At 33.6% G+C, this 21,037-nt stretch overlaps 1 protein-coding gene across 9 annotated transcripts in view; it reads right to left on the bottom strand.

The window, feature by feature from the left end:
* Positions 1-10,827: 10,827 nt before the first annotated feature.
* The window catches only part of MAPK8 (mitogen-activated protein kinase 8), a 100,389-nt gene continuing 90,179 nt past the window's right edge, over positions 10,828-21,037 (bottom strand). For 6 of the 9 annotated variants that reach the window (XM_074296135.1, XM_074296131.1, XM_074296136.1 and 3 more), the window contains 5 exons: positions 19,530-19,712; positions 19,226-19,350; positions 18,067-18,130; positions 16,169-16,246; positions 10,828-11,837 (listed from right to left, as the gene is read on the bottom strand). In XM_074296135.1, the coding sequence (XP_074152236.1) occupies positions 11,692-11,837; positions 16,169-16,246; positions 18,067-18,130; positions 19,226-19,350; positions 19,530-19,712 (596 nt within the window). In that variant the 3' untranslated portion in view covers positions 10,828-11,691. Of the gene's footprint in view, positions 11,843-16,168; positions 16,247-18,066; positions 18,131-19,225; positions 19,351-19,529; positions 19,713-21,037 lie in introns of all 9 variants that reach the window. The other 3 variants (XM_074296138.1, XM_074296137.1, XM_074296139.1) reach the window with 1 other exon arrangement.

Below are 21,037 nucleotides of genomic sequence, written 5' to 3' on the forward strand. Positions count from 1 at the left end.
AAAATAAAAATGGAAGATCAACAAAAATGGAAAATATATGAATTTTTAAAAAAGTACTATCAAATACAGCAGTCATCATATTTGACTCAATATTATAACACAGAAAAGTCCTTATAAAGAAGCTAGACATCATACCAAAGAGAACAAACAGGCATCTCCAAAGGGGATGAAGGCATTGAGGAATCAATTCACAAACTATCTGAAAAAGATATCAAGGGTATGGAAGAAAATCTGAGCTTGTTTATTAATAAAAAAAAAGTGACTGAAAGACCACTACCAACTACTGACCTATATATTTTCCCATCTTTATACATTTTTTAAAAATGAGAATCATCTATTACATTAAGGAAACATTTTTTTTTTTTTTTTTTTTTGGAGCGGTGACATCTTTGAAGATAAATTAGTAGGAGACAGGCAGGATTTCTAAGTGATATTCCACAGAAAATTCCAACTTCATCACAAATTGACTGAAATATGTAAGATCCTGATATTGCTGACTTTTTAAAAAGTGTTTGATTCAGTAGAGCAAAACACTCTTAAAAATAATATCTTCTCAAGTTATCTCCCATTTAAATATCAAATACTGAAGAGTCCTTGAAAGATAACCTCGTTTGACAAATTATCTCAGATGAGACATAAAACATGGAGATGACCTAATGAAGAGTCCAAGTTGCAAGGGGATTTCCTATAAATAATGAAGTTTTCTAAATACTCCTGTCTGCCAATGACTTCATGATAATTACATCAAAATCCTAGATATTGCAGTCCTTCCTAGGAAAGCTCTCCAAATACTGTTTTAACAAACTTCCACATTAGAAATACCAAGACCTAAGGAATACCCACTGTTCAAATATGTCATGTTTACAATACAACCTATAGTTTGTTGATCAATCTGTCATCTCAGATTATATAGTTGAAAACAGGAGGAACAAAGTGGATTATGTTGCCTTTGGTAATTTACAAATTTCCTATAAAGACTTTCTTCTTCCAGAAACAGTTTCATTTATTTATCTTCGTATCTTGGGTGCTTTACATACAAGTCATCCGACACAGTAAGTGCTGCATAAATTTGTGATTTGTTTTTAATACCAGTATTATGCTAATGTTGTCGTATAGTTGTGAATCATGGAACACCAAGGTCTCCTAAGAATAAAAAATTTGTAACAGAGAGTAAAAGAGGTCTGTGGGGGGAGAGAGGAAGTCGGTTACACACAGGATGCCACATGTAACAATTACAGAACTTGGAGTAAAGGGAGATACATGATCAGCAGGTCATTGGGTAAAAGGAATAACTGATGGTTGGAATATATGTTACCCGGGTTACGTTGTCAAGAGAAAGCAAGGAAAGCCCGCTAGCACACTGCATGAACCTGTTGGGGCAAACTTATGGATAAACCTTGACAACAGTTGCACAGGATAAGCAAGCATTCCAATTACTATCATCCAAGGAAGCATCCCCATCTATAAAATCAGATCCATTTGAGCAAGTCACCTGATGTCTCTAAGCCTGTTTACTTATATGCAAAATGAGAGGCTTGTATGAGATGATCTCAAGTACCCTTGTGATTCTAAACCTGATTCTATAAAACAAAGATCTTAATATTATATTATGTATATGAGTTTCTTTGCCATCTGGGAGCCTGTGCATCCTTTTTCAGAATATTTTCTACCTACATTAAAATGGAAGGAAATAATAAATTTAAGTTAGAAGTTAGTGAAAATAAAGATACACACACATATAATTTTTTTTCTCATTCTAGTTCATGGACTCCTTGAAATCAATTCATGGACATTGGATTATAAACTGTTATTATCAATGCAACATGTTTTGAAGACCTTTGTTCAACTGTACCTCATATGCTGCTGTGTGACCCTGGACAAACCATATGAAGCATTTAACCTCTGAGGATCCCCAGGAAACTCATAAGTCTTTAAATTCAGTGTGACAGTTGCTCCTCACAAAAACAAACAAAATCATAAGATTACAGAATTAGAAGGGTTCTTAAAGATCATATAAAACCAACCTCAGTGCTTTAGAAGTGAGGGGAACTGAGATCCAGAGAAGTTGCCCAGTGTCACACAGGTAGTAAGGGATAGAGATGAGAGATTTGTTCTTTGTTCCTTGAGGAGCAGAATATTTACAAATACGGCAAGTGGGATGGTGAAAATACACTGAATAGAGATTATAGGAATACATTCGATATATGCTGAGTAGTTACAATTGCACACAAGCATTTAAGAAAAACTAAAATGTGTATTTTTCCACTTTCCTTCATTAATATGTGGCCATTTCTTTAGCTATTCTATACATTATAATTTTTTAAAAATTGATTTCAAATTGTTTAAATTTTTAATTCAGATACATGGATTCTAGGTATCTTATCATTGCACCCTAAAAATTTCAAAATGAAAACCTAAAATTATACATATTCCTTAGCATTCTGAAATAGAAATTGTAAATATAATCAAATCCTGATTTTTGTCGGGGGAGAGGCAGATGATTTAAGGTCCTCATTATTAATATCTGTGTACTAGCTTGCATGGTATTTGAATAGAGAAGTGGAAACAAGCTTTTTTTTTTTTCTTTTTAACATGTATTTGGTTGTCACAATAAGGGTGGAATTATTATATTGTATTAAAACCATGATCCATCTAGTCTGGTATTCTGTGGCTGAGGTTCAAAGGACACAGACACATAAACTTAAAGAATCTTAGGGGCTTTGTGGAATGGCAGAATGTGGTTGTATTCTGTAACAGGCAAGTGTGACTTAACATTTGATCTTTTTTCTTTTTTAAGTGCACAACCTACAGAATTCTGAAGAAAATATCATTGTTGCTATATAGCAGAACACCAGTGTCAGAAAAATAGGTATTTGTTGCAGAATTTAGCTTGAGAATCATTGAAAGCAATGGACAATTTCTCCAGCGCCATCTCTCCTACTTTCTCCTATTCAATTATGGCTTAAGTGAACGGTCTTATTTGTAGTTTATGTCCAGGATTGAAGGACTGATGCATTCACTGAATGGGGCTTTCCATCTAACTACATATTGTGGTAGTGAACCATAACCATTAAAAATCATTTTCTATTCCTTGTGGGTTCTTAGGCTAAATTCTTTTGGGGATACTTATGAATCTCTTTAAGGAGGCTCTGCAGAGTGTAGAAGCGTGATCTAATCAGCAAAATGTCATCTGCAATAGGAGTATCTAGGAGACATTTATAACAGAATTTTCTTTCCTTTAAACTCTGTGCATTAGTTCCTCTTGTGAAGTAGGAAATATCTATTGATATTCACTGCAAATATTACACAACTTCAAGTGTCTGTGCTTTTGATATGAATACTCCCTCTACTAATGAATGCCTACTGCAACTTCTCTATAACTTGAGTAAGTGTTCTTCATGAGATATGGCTGAAAAAATTCAGTCCTGAGTGACCAATCTTCTGGAAGGCCGGACCTTCATGTATTATTGTATATGAAATCTTTCCAGCTGAGTACAGATTTAAAGAGCTTAAGTTCACTTTTATGCCATGATGAGGTATCAAGGTAGGACCTAAAGTTAAAATATGAAGGGAATTAAAAGACAAAACCTTTAATGAAAAAGTCAAATAGCAAACAAAACAAAAACAAAAAGCCACACAAATTCTAAATCTAGATATTTAAACTTCAGAAAGTTATCAATTTTGTCATATTTACAAAACAATGTAATTAATTGCTTTGTAACCCACTTGTTTGTATTTGGTTGAAGTGAGATGCCTAAAAAAAATCAGTTTTATGGAGGTTTACAAGAGCTTTGATAAATTTTCATAAAGCCAAAGTTTTTATTTTAAGAATACTTAAGTCCCTTTAACTGTTCCTCTTTATCATTATGCACTGATTAATAAAGGCTAGCATTTATTTAGGGTTTCAAAGTTTTAGAAAAAGGTTTAAAAACATTTCTTTCATTTGATTCCAACACACAAGGTGGGTCACTGGTTAAGAAAAAACAAAAATGTCCTAAGTGGAACGTCCCCGTCCCCCCTCTCCCCCAACCAACTCCTCTGCTTAACCTCTCTATTCTGCAAAGGATACAATAATTTATCCAATTACCAGGTAACTTGAAGATCATCCATAATTCTCTTTTCCCCTTTCATCTATCTCTAGTTTTCATGTTTTTTTAATCAATTTCTCCTCAATAATGTCACTATCCTTAATCACCTGGCTACCATTCATTTAAGTTAAGGCCTTTATTAACTCTTGTCTGATACAGTATCCTCCTAATTGGGCTGCCTGCTTCTAGTCACCTCTCCCTCTTGATAATCCTAAAGCACTAGATCGTGTCACTGTACTTTTCAAGAATAAAAACCACCCCCGATTTGTTTTTTAAAGTTCTTCACAACCTGGCTCCCATCTACTTTCTAGACTCCAAAACTCAGTCCAATTGGAGCAATTCTCTGACTAGCACATTTCATTTGCACAGAAATGCCCATATGACTAGAATTCCCTTCTTGCCTTAGAAACCCTATCTTCTTTCAAAGCTAAACATAAGGGCCATCCATAGGAAGACTGTTCTGTATTCCCCATTTCCTAGTGCTTACCCCAACAACTTTATGGAAGTTTTGTATTTCTGGAGTGCATTACATGTTTTTCCCCAATAGAACATAAACTCCTTCAGGACTGGCAATCTTATTTTGGTCTTTTTGACCCCAGTATTTAGTAATCAGTATAGAGTAAGTACTTAAATGGTAGTTAGGCAATGACTTAAAGGCAGATCTTGTCTAAATCCAATCATCAAGGAAAACCTTGCAAGACACCTCCTATATAATAGGATGAATAGCTATATCTAAAGTTTTGCTCTGGCTCCTTCACCTAAGTCTTAATGTTTTGGCTTTTAATGTATCTTCTGTGGATAGCCTTTGGTTTTAGTGACCCAGGAAAATGCCCAAGAGTCATTCACTCCAGTCATTTATTGCATATCCATTGTGTGCCTGGTACTGAGGGGGATACAGAGATGAATAAAAATCTACTCACAAAACTGTGGAAAAGACTCCTTCCCCATAAAAATCACAATGATTTCAAATTGGGGTTTTGAATTCAGAGCCTTCTAAATACATTGAGGCTCAGATAGACTGATTCATTCTTGCTTTCTTAGACTTAGTGACTCATAAAAAAATGACAAGAGTTTGCTTCTGAAAAATAAATGGTTATATTTTCTCCTCTGAAATTTTGATCTAATGTGACTACAAGAACTTATTTAGGGGGCAGGCTAGGTGGCGCAGTGGATAGAGCACCAGCCCTGAATTCAGGAGGACCCAAGTTCAAATCTGGTCTCAGATACTTAACACTTCCTAGCTGTGTGACCCTGGGCAAGTCACTTAACCCCAGCGGGGGGGGGGGGGGGGGAGAAATACAAGAACTTATTAATTTGCAAAATTACTAACAAAGTATATTAGCTAAAGGATAACTGGAGGGAAATTGCTGTTTACAAACTATCAGTCTGGATCAGTGGTGCCTTGAACACATTTTTATAATCAAATTAAAATCGTATTAACAGCTCCCAATAACCATCCCCAATTTGGTTTACTGTAAGGAGTCTGAAATATAATGGTGAAGTGAAAAAATGCACACATTCGTTCAATCAAGGAAGTAAATTCTGTATACATATTAAATTGAAATACCATTTTCTCATATCAGTGTCTTTCAGATTCTAATTGTCTATAAGAAGTTCTTGTTTGTACCTTATGATCAATGAAGAATATGAAAAGATAATAGTTACTGTGTTACTTAGCATACATGCAGCCAATCCTTTTTGTAATCAGTGCATATGACCTTTCATTATAGACCCCAATATAAATCATACTGGATGGAATACAAATCCAATGTGATAAATGAACTAATAAACACAAGTCATTCCTTTCTTTTCAACATAGTTATGACCAAGTTAACCACAAGTAAAACCCAATACAATTTAATCCATATTTTAAACTTTTGAAATGAGTATTGGAGCTACTCGACTACCAAGTAGGCTCTCCAAAAATGTTAACAGTAGTTTAGGACTTTTGTTAACCTGAACAGCTATAAGTAAATATGAGCATTTCAGAGATACTACTGAAAGGTTGTATACCAGAGAGTAAAGGGTTTAATCTGGCTTTGAGATTTCCAGAGGAATACAGTAAACTGTTTTAGTCTTGATCTATAAATTCATTAGCGATGAATGTGTAGAAAATCTCAACAACAGAGCTCATCTGCAACAGGGCATCTAAGTTGCCTGGAGCAGGCTGGACATACCTTACATAATCTGCCTAGTCACACAGTTATTCAGCACAGAAGCCAGCCTCCTATTCATTACCCCACACTATAATTGTTTAAGTAAGACAAAGGACTGAAGGGCCCTCAAAGGAAAAACCTAGTTTAAAAAACCTCTCTCTTATTTTATATGGTGACCAAGGCTGGCCTAGGAGGCAGTGTACGCAGGTCATTTAAAAACTATATCCTAGGAAGGAGGAATACTCTACAGAGGAAAGTCTAGAACAATCACATGTACTGAAAATGGAAAAGAAATCTCACATTTTATGTCAGCTTTATTTTTCTGACAATAGAACTCTTTTCCAAAGGACTATTTTCTATATTAAATATTTTAAGTTTGATAAAATAAAGAATACATTATTGCCGTAGCCTTGGGGTTAAGGGAACAAAAACAAGGTATTTTTCTGTACACCATGTCGAGGGCACCACTGCTTCATGATGTGCCAAGAATCCCTGCCAGAAGCTGCCTCCGAGATGCCAGGAAGCCTCTGATTCTCCCAAGCTGAGTTTTAGCTTCCAAATTCCTCAATGTGATCTGATAGCTATCATATCCTAATGCTAGTGCCTATACTTACTAAAACAAACCTACCTTTTACTAAAATTTTAAACCAGAACTGTTTTTTTAATGAAACAACTCTTAATTTCATACTTGTCATACAACTTTTTTCTTTTTTATTTAAAATATTATAACCAATTGACATACTAGATAACATTGTTTACATTCCAGTGGTACGTTTTTAATGACCTATGGTATGGATGATTAAAACCACAATAATCACCTCAGCATTCCCCACAAAGTGCCACATTTGTTTTTGTCTAAGGGAAAGGGGCCTTAGGATTAGAACATAGAGAGCAATGACTGAAAAGGAATGGGGTTATGTGGGTAGAAAAGCAAATGTGATTTAAAATTCTGAAATTGTGAGATTTTTAGACCCACCCCCTGGTAACAGGATAATCTGCTTTGAGAAAATAGAAGTCACATTCCAGGTACATAGCTCATTTGTTCAACTTTACTGTTAGGCTAAAAGATTAAAAGCTTCCCAAAAATATACCAAATATTGGGCCTACAAAAGTAATTCATCTGTTCGTAAAATTTACTAAGATTTATTCCTTTTGTAAAATGTAAAGAATGGACTGATACTACTAGGTCTTTACGTACAAAAACAGACAATAATCAAATCACCAATCACATCTAACACAACTTTCCAGGAAATACAGTCAAAGAAAAAATTTACATGTGAATGCTTCTTACTTATGTAAATTGTACATTTTACATACTTACTGGTATCTCAACATTGGCCATAAAGGAATTAGAAAAACACACTTACAGTTCACATTCAGCAAAGGTCTAATAGTAAGGGCAACAGTTTACTCAGGAAAGCATAGAAAATTAGTGTGAGGTAGTTCAATAAAAACCTAGTTTAATTTGTAAGCCATTGTGAAAGTGGAAACATTGTGCAAAGCTAATCCATAGGTCTACTTATCACAAGTTTCAGTAAATGGAGAGAAAATTATACCAGAAACAATTAGTAAAGTGTTACTCTTACTAGCCTCTCCTTAAGAGCACTTAACTAAGAGCAATTAAGTGAACCAGAACAGTTTTAAGTAATTTTTTTTCTCATGAGGTTTCTAATCTTACCCCATACTATACATCTCTGCTTCAATGCCCTTCAATTCTTCAACTTGCTGTTATTAAGTGAAAAAACATAGACAAAACCAAACCAAAACAACAACAAAAAATACTTATTTTGAAAATCTCAGCAGGGAAAAAATATTTCTAAAGATCAAACATAAAATGCAGCCATGTACTAAAATTAAAAAGGATTTCTAAAGGCAGCACCCAAAAAGCTACTAAATGATAAAAGAATGATGTATTTTAATCCTTCCACTATTGATAGAAGCTTAACAGGGGTTTGTGGGGCTTCATGCATCCACTATCTAATGTGTCGCTAAAGAACAATACACTTGAACAAACTACAGTAGCATTCTTGAAAATGGACTATATAGGATTTAGTTCAAAATGGAGTACAAGAGTGTGTCTAGGCAACATTGAGTAGCTGTCTTCAAATATGTAGCAGAAACTGGCCTATAAGGTGAACCAATTTATTTGGTAACCCAGAAAGTTGCTTCACTTGTCTGATGATTTCCACTATAAAAGTCATGTCTTTTCTAGCTTCATCTTTTTAGACAATATTGCAGAATTATTCAGACAGAAAAGATAATAAACAGATTTAAGTAAGGCTTCTATCATTACAAGCAAATTTCATGGTGTTTAGAGAAGTTTGATGTAGTAGTGTTTCTACTGAAAGAGCTTTCAGTTTCTTCTAGAAAGCCTGGAGAGGATGTACTGTGCCTTTTTCTAACTTGGTACAGCAAATGTCAAAAATAGCCAGGATGATTGAGATTACGTGGCAATATAAAATAAAGATTTCTAAAAGGAATGAAAGAAATATGATCAGCATGGATATGAGATCTACATTAACAGAGCCCAACAAACAATAATTTTAAAATTAATGCTTAATACACATTAGAGTATAAGAGAAACAGCACATGGGAGAGGAACATCAGAACACAGCATCTCGCTCAGCTTACAAATATGACTAAATATTGACTATCATCAATAATTCATAGTGTAAGCTGATAGATATATTTTAAGTTCCTCCTGGAAAAAATTATAAAATATGCAAGCTTGCTTTACATAAATAGCAGTGGATGGCAATCTTGTTTGTGACTTCCATTTTTATAAAAGTATATTATATATATACATATATGTATAGTTAAGATGCCTTAAAGATCAAAACAATTTCTTTAAAAAATAAAAATAAAAAGGAACTCGTGCATAGACATCCTTACTATTATAAAATGTAAATCTAGTTAAGTAATGCTCAGAAGTTGTGCCTTGTGAATCCAGGGCATACACAACACTTCACCAAACTAATCATTATGATCAGCACACAGGTTGATGAATATTTTAGATCACTTTAGGAAGAGTTCTTATTTTCTGAACTCAGCTGACAAATGCTGGTTTTTTTTTTAAGTGGTGGCTGGCACTTTTAACAAGTTATTGATAGCAAGAACATCTATTTTTCCTTGCCAAAATTTGAGTCAATGGGAAACAAAATAGAAACACAATACAATAAAACAAAAATTTGCTGGTGGGAGGTAAGGATTTACTATTTTACTCTTCTACTCTGAAAGCCCATCATCGATAAAACAAAACACTGTGAAATTCTATAGGCAGATAAATCTAGAAAGTATATCTTTTAAAGTGCAATAGTGACCTAACCTATTAAATGAGGAAAATGAAGAGACAGTTAAACAAACCTGTCAGAGTCTAAAGGACACAATCATGTAAAAAATTTTAAGACTGTTTTTCAGTCTTGTTTTAGCAATTCAAAGAGGTGTCCCACAGTTCTCAAAAGTAAATTAATTTCAATTAATTTTTTAATAAAAAAGAAATAAAATAGCCATGTTGCACCTTTGAAGAGAGTGCCAAAAAATAAAATAAGAGCTGGATATTGCAAGTCCAAGAACAGTAGGAATCACTGCTCTAATGCATCAACAATAATTCTACCTTTTAAAATATACTGAAAAGCTAAATTAAAGCTATACTTAAATATTGAGTATTAACAATGATCTAAAAGATCTTACTCAAAAGATTATTTCCCCCAAATAAATACATGACCAAAAATCTAATGAACTTCCAGAAAATGAAAATTATGCTCCTTCCTTAATTCTGGTCATTAGTCCTCCTGGGCTTTTGCCTAGGAATCTGGTTTAAAAACAAAACAAAACAAACAAACAAAAAATCCTAAACAAACAAGAATAAAAACCTGGATGTTTGTTTTCCTATTTCAATTCACTATACAAATCCCTTTTCCTTCAGAAAGTGGTCAAAAGAGCCAAAGTTTATTACTGAAAATGTGCATTTTTTTTTTTGAAATGAGATTTCAATGATTGCTTTACCTAAGAAAAAGTTCAGTTCTAGATAAATAAATCATTTCGCAAATATAAAATGTAAACAATTAACATACATTTGTCAGGAGCAGCACCATTTTACACTACTTAGCATCTATATTTAGTTAGGTGTTTTATTGAAAATTAAGTATCAAAAACTAAAGATTCAGGCTAAAGAACCCACCATTTATTCCTCCTCTATTCATTTGAAGGAGCAAGCTTTAGAAAAAGATATCCTATAATATGGCTATGCAGTACTATTTTAAGATGAACAATATTGCTCATACATTACCTACAGATTTCTAAGTAGGTTCTGGGACATCCCGACAGCTAACAGTTAATATGAATATGCTACATCTAATTGAAGAGAAACAACTGGACAGGAAATGAGTTCCCCCTTTTCCCTCCCCTAGAAAGAATAGGTGTTCGGCTGACTCTGATACCAAGTAATAGGAAATCAGAAATGGTCAGGAGTTGAGGCTACATGAAAATGAAATATATTTAGAGGGACTCCACGACATTTCTGGGGATTTGTGTCCTGGAAAGATAGATTAGCTTTTGTGTGTACAAAAACACGCTAATAGCTAGTAGAAGTAAACCATATGTTTATTTGCATTGAAATGTATTATTCATGAAGTATCCTCTTGATTTGATGGGATCATAAGCTTTTAGCATGCCATAATTTTGCAGAATACACCGTATCTTTTTGTTTTTCTTCTGGGGACAGGCTGAATATATGGCATCTTAGAAAAGACATGCTTTGCATTATTCTGCCATTCAGATGAAGTGACTTTGACAAGGAATTATGTAGGGCTTCCTACTAATTGTTTTGACTAAATTAAAATGGGCAAATAGCAAGAATTGGAGGTTTAACTCAATCATTTACAGTAGTTATACCTGAATATAACTGGCTATAGAGATATATCTTACCTCTTTCCCAGGGAATAAACTAATGACAAGCACATAACCCTGAAGGATATTGTCATGAACAAAACATCTGGAATAAATTCTAATTAAAAAAACCACTATAAAATCTTAAATAATTCATGATATAGGCAAGTCACCACATAATAGTTGCTTTGATAAAACAAAGCTTACAAATTCAATTAAAAATGAATCAGCAGCATAAGGTAAAGCAAATAGGCAAAAATTTTAAACCATGATAAAATTATTAGGTTTACATTATACAGATAATTACAGCAAAAAACAAACAAACAAAAAAAAAAACCCACAATACATTTTGTGGTTTTTTAAAAAAACAACTTACAGTTTTAAATTACAGCACTTGATATTTAAAAAAAAAAGTGAATCCTACATTTTTGGGGAACAAAACAAAACACTCAAAAATAAGACCACTGAATTGTTTTCAAAGTAGTTCTATCAATACCTAAATGAATCCCCTTCCCTCCTGCAACCCCCCTCCCACTACCCTCCCACCCCCGACCAAATAGTCATCTACAGCAGCCCAGAGGTCCAGCTGATGTTTCTAGACTGCTGTCTGTATCAGAGGCCAATGTTGGATCTGTTGACATTGAAGACACATCATTGACAGACGATGATGAAGATGGATGTTGAGAGCCACTAATCACTGCTGCACCTGTGCTATGAGAAACAAAACAGCAAATCAGTTGCAGATACAGTTGCACATAGAGTTGCTTGTACTGCATTGTCCCCAACACTGGCTATTAGTTTTCCCTAAGCTAAAAAAGACCCAACACTAAACTGTGAAAATTTTTAATGGTAAGAAAATAATTACAAGGCCATGTCATTAAAAAAAGATCTCTAGGCAAACAAGCACTTGAGAGTAATAGAAATATTTCCATTAAAATGGAAAATTACATTTGCTGCTTCAGATACATTTTTTTGTTTGGTTGTTTTTCAGTCATGCCTAATTCTTCATGATCCCTATTGCAGCTTTCTTTGCAAAGACAATGGAGTGGTTTGCCATATCCTCTTCCAGCTCAGTTCTTTTTACAGGTGAGTAATTGAGGCAAAAAGAGTCAAGTGACTTGTCCAGGATCATACAGCTAGTTAAGTGTCTGAGGGAACTCCAGGCTTGATACTTTATCTACTGACCCACCTGACTGCCTATTCAATTAAGTACATTTCTGGATTTAAAAAAACTCAGAAAATGCCTTTTTTGGGGAAAAAAAAAGTTCTCAATGAGGGGATTCTTTGGGATATTTAAAATAGTGTTCTATTTACAAATAATTTTTCAAGAACAAACCTATAGCATAAACATACTGTGTGCCTCACAATATATTGCATTATGAAATCTTTTGTGAAAATGAAAAGTATAATAATTAATGTATTGTAAAAAAAATGGTACAATAGACTGATCTGACTATACCAAAGGTTTCAGCATAAAGTTGTAACTCCTAACCACATAGCAAAAGCCTCCCACCACAAAAGGCTACCTAATCATTCAGCTGTTCTTCATGTAGTTGTTCATAAGGATGATATCTAATCAGAATACACAATATCTAATTTCCATTGTCTTTGTTTGCAGGCCCCTTTTTTTCAATTCTGGTTTAGACTAATTTATCTTCTTTCTGGAAAGTATATAACTTTAAAAAATGCTTAAGGCTGACAAAATGTTTAGTGTTCATTTTTAGGAGAAAAACAATCCATTTTTGTTCTGCTAATGAAAATATCGATCACTATGCAGTCTTTTCTCAAATATTTAAATGACAATTATTCTAAGGCAGGGTTGAGTTAAATGTAACAGACCAAGGGCAGCTAGGTGGCATAATGGGTAGAGTACCAGCCCAGAAGTCAGGAGGACCAGAGTTCAAATCTGATCTCAGGCACTTAACACTTCCTAGCTGTGTGGACACTGGGGGCAAGTCACTTAACCCCAATTGTCTCAGAAAAAAAAAAAAAAAAAAAAAAGTAACAGACCATAAAAAATAAAAATTTAGAATTATTAAAGATGACACAATTGTTAAAGAATGCTTCTTTCCTCCACTTCACCATTTATTAGAAAAGTGCTTTTAGGTATAGGGAATTTTCTATGCTTTGGGCAGCAAAAAGGAAAACTAATAATGATCTAGAGAATGGTTCTCCTTGTACATCACCACTCCATTCCCTAGGTCACATAAAATAAGTGTCATTTCTTAAACAATTAGATGGCAGATTGTTCTTTCATATTGGTTCCTTATTTCTATAAGAGTAAAAATGATGAAAACATAATTTATTTAATCTAAAATGAAATGCTTTGAATTGTCTATCCTATTTGACTAACCTTCTAGAGCCCAGCTTCTTAAACTATGGTTCCCCACCCTATCAGTAACTGAATATGGGGGCCATGAAATTATGATTTATTCTCAGTAAATGTTTGATTTGTATACCTATTTCATATATCTATATATCTGAAATCATATAAAAATTTCTTGGGCAAAAAGGAGTCATGAGTGGAAAAAGTTTCAGAAGGTCTGGTCCAGAGGATCAGACTTCTTGCTGCTCTATTTTCTCATATTTCACTCATTGTGAGCTGATCTCTCCAAATTTGCCAATGATTCAATAGTCTTTCCTTAATCACCTTCTTTGCAATTTTGGACCATGGGAAATACCCTCTTCCCTTCTGGGTGCTTTCTCTCCCTTCCACTTTCATGACTGTGTTTCTCTCTCTTTACCCTTCTTGACTGTTGAATCCTTGTCAGTCTCCTAACACTCCCTCTCCTTCCCCATCTGCCTTAGGCCTCTTCTCTTTTCTATGACTTTTCTTGGTGACATGATTAAGCTTTCAAGGGTCTGAATGTTATCTCTCAGCTGATAATATCCACATACATCTAGTAAGTAACTAAGTAGCTACTGAGGAACTGTGAGCAGAAAAGTACTAGGAAAAGACTCAAGTAAGATTAACTAAGTAGAAGTGTAAGGATAATTTTGAAGAAAGAAAGCAGAGTCAGGAAGGCCTTACAAGAGTTTATTACAATAATCCAGTCTAGGGTAAGGAGGATCTATGCCACTTGTACAATGAATAAATGAGTCTCAGGGTTGTTAAGATTATCACAGTTTCCCTAGTACAACCTCATCGAAGCAGGAATCTTCTCTATAACATCACCAACAAATGGTCAATTACCCTCTACTAGAAGAGGAATAAGAAAGGCACTACACATCACCCAAAATGTCCCAACCTATGTTTGACTAACTCTAATTGCTGGAATGTTTTTCTTTATATTAAGAGTAAGTTTTTCTCTTAGCACTCCACCTACTTCTGCTCTTTTTGAAAAAGACCTGTTCTCTCAAATGACGTCATTTTTCCAACTCAGATGCTCACAAAGAGTGAGAAGCCTAAATCTATACTAAAGAAATGTTGCAGTGCTAGAAGCTGGCCTGGGAGTCAATCATCTATAGCAAAATTAATATCTATTGGGAATAGAGGTAGGAGGTAGCTTCCAGGAAAACAGGCACATTGTTGATAGAGCTATCAAGTGGTTCAGTTATTCTGAAAAGCATTTTGGAACTATGTCTCTCAATTAATCAATAAATGTTGCCTTCTACATGTGCCAGGTTATGTACTACATATTGGGGAGATGAAGAGTCAAAAGATAGTCGCTGACCTACTGGGGTTCACAAGAATCTAATGGGGGACACAACGTGCAAACAAATACTGACAAGTTATACACAAGACAAAGGGAAAAAAAAAGCTAAAGGAGGGATGGCACTGAGGAGTCAAGAAATTGGAGGGCACAGTATATACTATATTACTAACAAGCTTATTCTCCAAAGAGAGGAAAGAAAGAGAAATATGAACTATACCTACAAAATATTTACAATAATTCTTTTGGTAATAATCCAAAATTGGAAACTAAAAAATTCCTCAATGGGAGGAATTGTTAAACAATTATAGCATATAAATGTGATTAAAAAATGATGAAATGGGGCAGTTTGAGAATAAAACGAGATCTCCATCTGATAGAGCTACATGAGCAGAACAATCATGAGAAAAACAACTGTGAAAGTCTTTAGAACTATAAACAGTGACATACATTTTTCTCTCTACCAGAGAAATGAACTTAAAATACAGACACACATCCATTTTGAGGTATGGAATTTATTTTGTTGATTATATATATTGATGCTGGAAAGTTTTATTTTTTCAATGGGGAGCAGTTTTCTAAGCCTATTCTCTAAACCTTTCAGATGGAGTTATATCTTTGACTTTGTCCAGCACATAAGAAACCATATATGCTGCTTTGCTGTGGAGGAACCTAACAACACTTACATTATCTGCCCTTAGAAAAGGCTGATATGACAATGCCCTTGGTAAAAAGCCTAAAAGCATCACATAAATATGAATTATCATCATCAACAGAAGAAAGGCAGCTATCACAAACTGATAGACTTACCTATAAAAGATGCAATTTTAGTTGGGCTTAAATAAAAGCCAAGGAAATTAGAAAGTAAAATTGAAGAGGGGGAAAAAAGCATGATAAGTACAGGGAAGCCAGAGAAAGTGCCGGAAACCAAGAGATGGAATGTCTTGCTTATCAAATTGCTTGTTCTATGCATTTTTAAAGTTTCAGTCCATAAAAAAAAAAAAAAAAAAAAAAAAAAGACTCAACCAAAGTCACAAAAATATAGGGCTACTGAGTTTCATAAAATGACTTTAAAATAAGTGTCAACCAAAAATATTTCTTGATTATGGCACTCAATGAAACATCAACTTATTAGATGTATGCTATAAAACAGTATTTTTTTAAAAAGCTAGTTAAAAAACCTTAAAAGCATTGATATGAATGGATTCACTACATCTTGGTATTTTGATCACCTCTAGCACAGGACACTAAACATTTTATATGTATATTAAACTGTTAAGTACAAATGAAGTAACTATCATGAAAAAATTACAGTTTTAGACTCATTAAAAGGCAGAAATAAAATAAATAAGCTACTTTGAACTGATTTTATATTGTAACCAACCTAAAGGAGCTGGTTGACCCCGTATAACTCCATTCTTAGTTCTCTCCTCCAAGTCCATGACTTCCTTGTATATCAATTCTGAAAAAGAAAAAGAAATAAACTAATGAAGCCAATTTCACATTATAGGTTCATTAGTGGGAATTTTTATCATAATCAACAATAGTAAAATTGAGTAAGAGACATTTTGAACAGATGCTCAATAAATACCAATTATAAACTAACATAAGATTTTTAGAATTTTGCAGAATTTAATATTAAAGGAACTAAAAGCCTATGCTATAACTGGATCTCTCTGGGTTTTTTAAAGCTGGGCTGGGGCAAGAAGTTTAAACCTATCATAGAAAAGAGAGACCAATCAGGACAAAAACTAGGCCACAGAATTCAAGGCATGGCAGATACCATGTTTGATGGGACTAAGAGCTAAGTCCCCATAAGCTTGAGGCCCTTCCTTATTTCTACAAGTCATCTATCTATCTAGTTTTTTGTTTTGTTTTGATTTTTTTGTGGAGGCAATTGGGGTTAAGTGACTTGCCCAGGGTCACACACAGCTAGGAAGTGTTAAGTGTCTGAAGCCAAATTTGAACTCAGGTCCTTCTGACTTCAGAGTTGGTGCTCCATCCACTGCGCCACCTAGCTGCCCCTCTGTAAGCCATATTTAACTTTCCAGACTTACAAAGATAATGAAGGTGGGTGGCTTCTGGTGTTACAATTTTGGATGTGAAAGTTATAAGAAGACATGGTTTTAAAAAAAAAAAAAATTGTCAAGGGATTGAGCACATCAAAAATGACAGAGCAGAAATTTTCAATTATATAATGTAGAAAACTTGTAAAAAAAATATCAATATAGCTAAAAAAAAAGAAAAAAAGAAAAAAAAAAAAGAAACTATTGAGGGGGAAATAAAACTTGTCAAACACATCTAAGAAAAGTCCAATATTCAAGATACATAGGGAAATGAGGGAAATTTATCAGATGAAGAGTTATTTTCCATTATATAAACAGAAAAAGGATATAGTTTTTCAAAAGATCTGAAAATTATAAACATATGAAATATTGGAAACCACCTTTAAAAGAAATGTCAAAATAAAACAACTTTGAAGTTGTATCTTATAGTCAGCAAATGTGCAAAGATGATAAAAATTAGAAATAACAATATTGGAAGGGTTGTGGAAGATTAGAAAGGTTAATACACTGTTGATACAGCTATGAATTGGCTTACTTTGAAAATCAACTTGGAAATATATAAGATTGCTCAACTGTTAATAACATTGATCCACAAACCCTACTCCTCTTAGGCATATATCCTAAGAAGATAATGACAAAAAGGCTCTACATATTTCAAAATATTCATAACAAAAAAAACCCCTGGAAACAAAGTTAAGTACCCATCAGTTGCAAATAAGAGTAACGAATATGAGTGATAATGTAATGTAATCTCATTGGACGTAAAAAGCAATAAATATAAGGAATTCAGAGAAAAAAGGAAGGGCTTTTATGAAGTGACCCAAATTAACATAGAACTAGGGGAAAAATGTGCTTACTACAGTAATGTAAAGAAATACATTGGAACATCATAATTCAAATTACTCATGTCTAATCTTAGTTCCAAAGATATTCCAGAGACTTGCCTGAAGTGAAACAATTGGCCACAGCAAAAAAGAAAGTAAACCAAACTAAAAATCATGCACTACTCATTTAAACCAGCAAATTTTGGATTGTTTTTAGTAAGTAGGTGAGCTATTGTTTCCATTAACTGATAAAAGATAAAACATAAATACCAGTTACTTAAGAAATAGCATAGATATTTTATAGTCTATATAGCTATATCCTGTCCAAAAGAAATATTCTAAAAGATAAATGATGCTTCACTCTAAATTTTAAAAATTCATATCATCCATACCTTTCCACTCTTCTATTGTGTGCTCCCTTTCATCTAACTGCTTGTCAGGTATCTTTGGTGGAGGCTGTAAGAAACGAGGCAGCAATAAGTAACTTGGATCATTAAAAATTAAGAAATACAGGCCAGTTCCAATGAAGTTGTGATAATGAAAGCCATCTATACCCAGAGAGAGAATGTGACAGTGGATCACAACATAGCATTTTCACACTTTTTGTTGTGGTTTGCTTGAATTTTATTTTCTTTTTAATCTGATTCTTCTTGTGCAGCAAGATAATTGTATAAATATGTATGCTTATATTGAACTTAACATGTATTTTTATCATGTTTAACATATATTGGATTACTTGCCATATAGGAAGGGGGTGGGGGAAAAATCAGAACACAAGGTTTTTCAAGGGTCAATGTTGAAAAATCATCCTTGCATATGTTTTGAAAGTAAAAAACTTCAAAAAAAAATCCTAAAGCAATTAAAAAAAAATTGAGAAATAGTTGAAGAGCCCATAAAGATAATTTCTACTAAGACAAGCCAAAAAGTTGTCTAAAAATCATAACCAGTTAATATTTGGATAAGTATAGGTAAAAATGAAATTGTAAATCAATAATTAGTACCTTTCTCATGGTATGCAGATTGAGGATTTTCTATCTCACTCTGAGGGAAGCCTACAGTTTACCTTCCCTTCTACTACCATTAGAATTCCAAGATGCCTAATTTTACTTAAACAATTACAATTTACTGTATTTTTATCAAAATCTTAAATCAAGATAAGAGTATGTACGCCCCACAGCTGTTCTATTCAGTTACTCTGATCCCTCTAAGGTAGAGTTGGAATCTTAGAAAACTAGAGATATGTTGCAAATTCCCTTTTTTGGGAGGATGGAGCAATAAAGGAGTCTTAAAATAATATTAGTTCAATAAGTGATAGTATCCTTGTACCTCTCGTTAATAGTTTACTATAAATAAGGAAACCAAAAAACCATTAGCTTATATCACATAATAATTCAATACAAAATACTTACACTGTTAATCCCTAATGAATATTCTACTCAACAACTTTTTGTTCCCCCAAAGACAAAAATAAAATGATTCTCAATTGATAGTAGGAGAGTATATTATGTAGCTATATCTACCTATATCCAAAACATGGAGAAATGGACTCACCGCTTCTGCTTCTGAAGGATCATACCAGACATTGATATATGGGTGCTGAAGAGCTTCATCCACAGAGATTCTTTTAGATGCATCTATAACCAGCATTTTTGACAACAAATCCCTTGCCTGACTAGCTGCAAAATTAACAGTTTGCATTAGTGCTATAGCATTTTCTTGTGTATTTTTCCATGTCTAGAAAAATTTATTACTATCAAGAACTTTTAGGCCTTATTATGAAAAACATTTGCATTAATATACTAAAATCTAGTTGAAAGTAAATCTGGAGAACTTGAATACTTAAAAAAAAAAATACCTTTAAGTTTGTTGTGCTCTGAGTCAGCTGGGAAAAGTACATCTGGGAAGAGCTTCTCAAAGCTATATCCAGCATATTTAGGTCTGTTCTCCACATAAGTTCTTACTGTTGGTTGTAATTTCTTCATGAACTCAGGACAAGGTGTTCCAAGTTGCTCAATAACTTTATTCCACTGATCAATATCTAAGATCAAGCAGCTAAGAAAAATACTCGATAGATATACAATGGCTATAATATATCTGAATGATAAAAATGACACGCTAAAATTCACAGGAAAGAATATGAAGAATATAAAGAAAGCTTTACTGTTAACATTGTTTAGGGTAGCAATAACAAGAGAAGAAATAAATTAATAGTAATTCAGGTTTTTACACTGATTTTACTATAAAAATAGTCATAGAACTTTCTTACTAAACTGAATCAAAGAAGTGATAATTCACAAAAGAATAGCAGATATGGAATCTAAGTGAAAAAGGTTCAAAAATCATAGGAGAATGCTAAATTTCCTCTCTTCTAGTTATCTTAAGAGGACTGACCCTAAATCCTAGTGGATAATACATCTCTTTCAAATTTTTGGATCATAATCGCTGTGAAATCAGTCACTACAAAAGGAAAAAAATTCTGTATGTCTCTATTTATTACTATTTAATAATAATAATAGCTCCTACTGATCCAGTACTTTGCAGAATGACATATATATGTAAGTGTACATATATAAATATATTTTCATTGTTTATAATATACTGAATCCTTCCACAAGAGATTTATTTATCAACTGTGGGAGCTAGAAATTACTTTTAAGAGATCTAACACAAAATGTCCCTAATAAGGCCAACCCCCCATCTCATAACCAAGTAAAACTGGTTTTTGTTCAGAAATATATACAGAAATTTTGCTAACAGTCTGTGAAAAAAAAATTAGATATATAAAAATGTAGGAACTGCTCCTTCTTTCTAATAGCATCATTCAGTTCTATCAACAAACACTTAGATAATCAGTTGGTAGCAATTTTAAATGGACTTTATATACCAATACTATCTGGCCTACTGACACAGACAACTTCCCCAGGCAGATACAGAGGATGCAACAATGCTAGAGGATTCCAAATATGTCTCCTTTTCTCATTCATCAATACTACAAAAGGAGCAGATTCTGCATAGTATTCTGTTTGAGGCTCTCCAAATGACAAAAGCAACTCTGGACACTGTACTATTCCAGTTGGGAATATCCCTTACCACCCTTGTGAATAATTGAGGGGTGGGGGGAAGGATGACATTTCCAGATGAAGTTTATAGATGTCCAACAGGGCGATGGTTAATAGACCTGATTCAACTATACCTCCCTCTAAACTGCTTTAAGCAATTCAGTTTGACAGAGAAATACAAAGTTGAGTACTGTTAATATAACAGGTAAAAGCAGACAGAAGGACAAAATGTGTTCTTAATGAACTCTAATGTAGTCAACATCACAAAAAAGGAGCATTGCTCATAAACTTGAAATGAAAGGAT

This window comes from Sminthopsis crassicaudata, chromosome 2 (genome assembly GCF_048593235.1).
Source record: "Sminthopsis crassicaudata isolate SCR6 chromosome 2, ASM4859323v1, whole genome shotgun sequence".
Taxonomy (NCBI): Eukaryota; Metazoa; Chordata; class Mammalia; order Dasyuromorphia; family Dasyuridae; genus Sminthopsis; species Sminthopsis crassicaudata.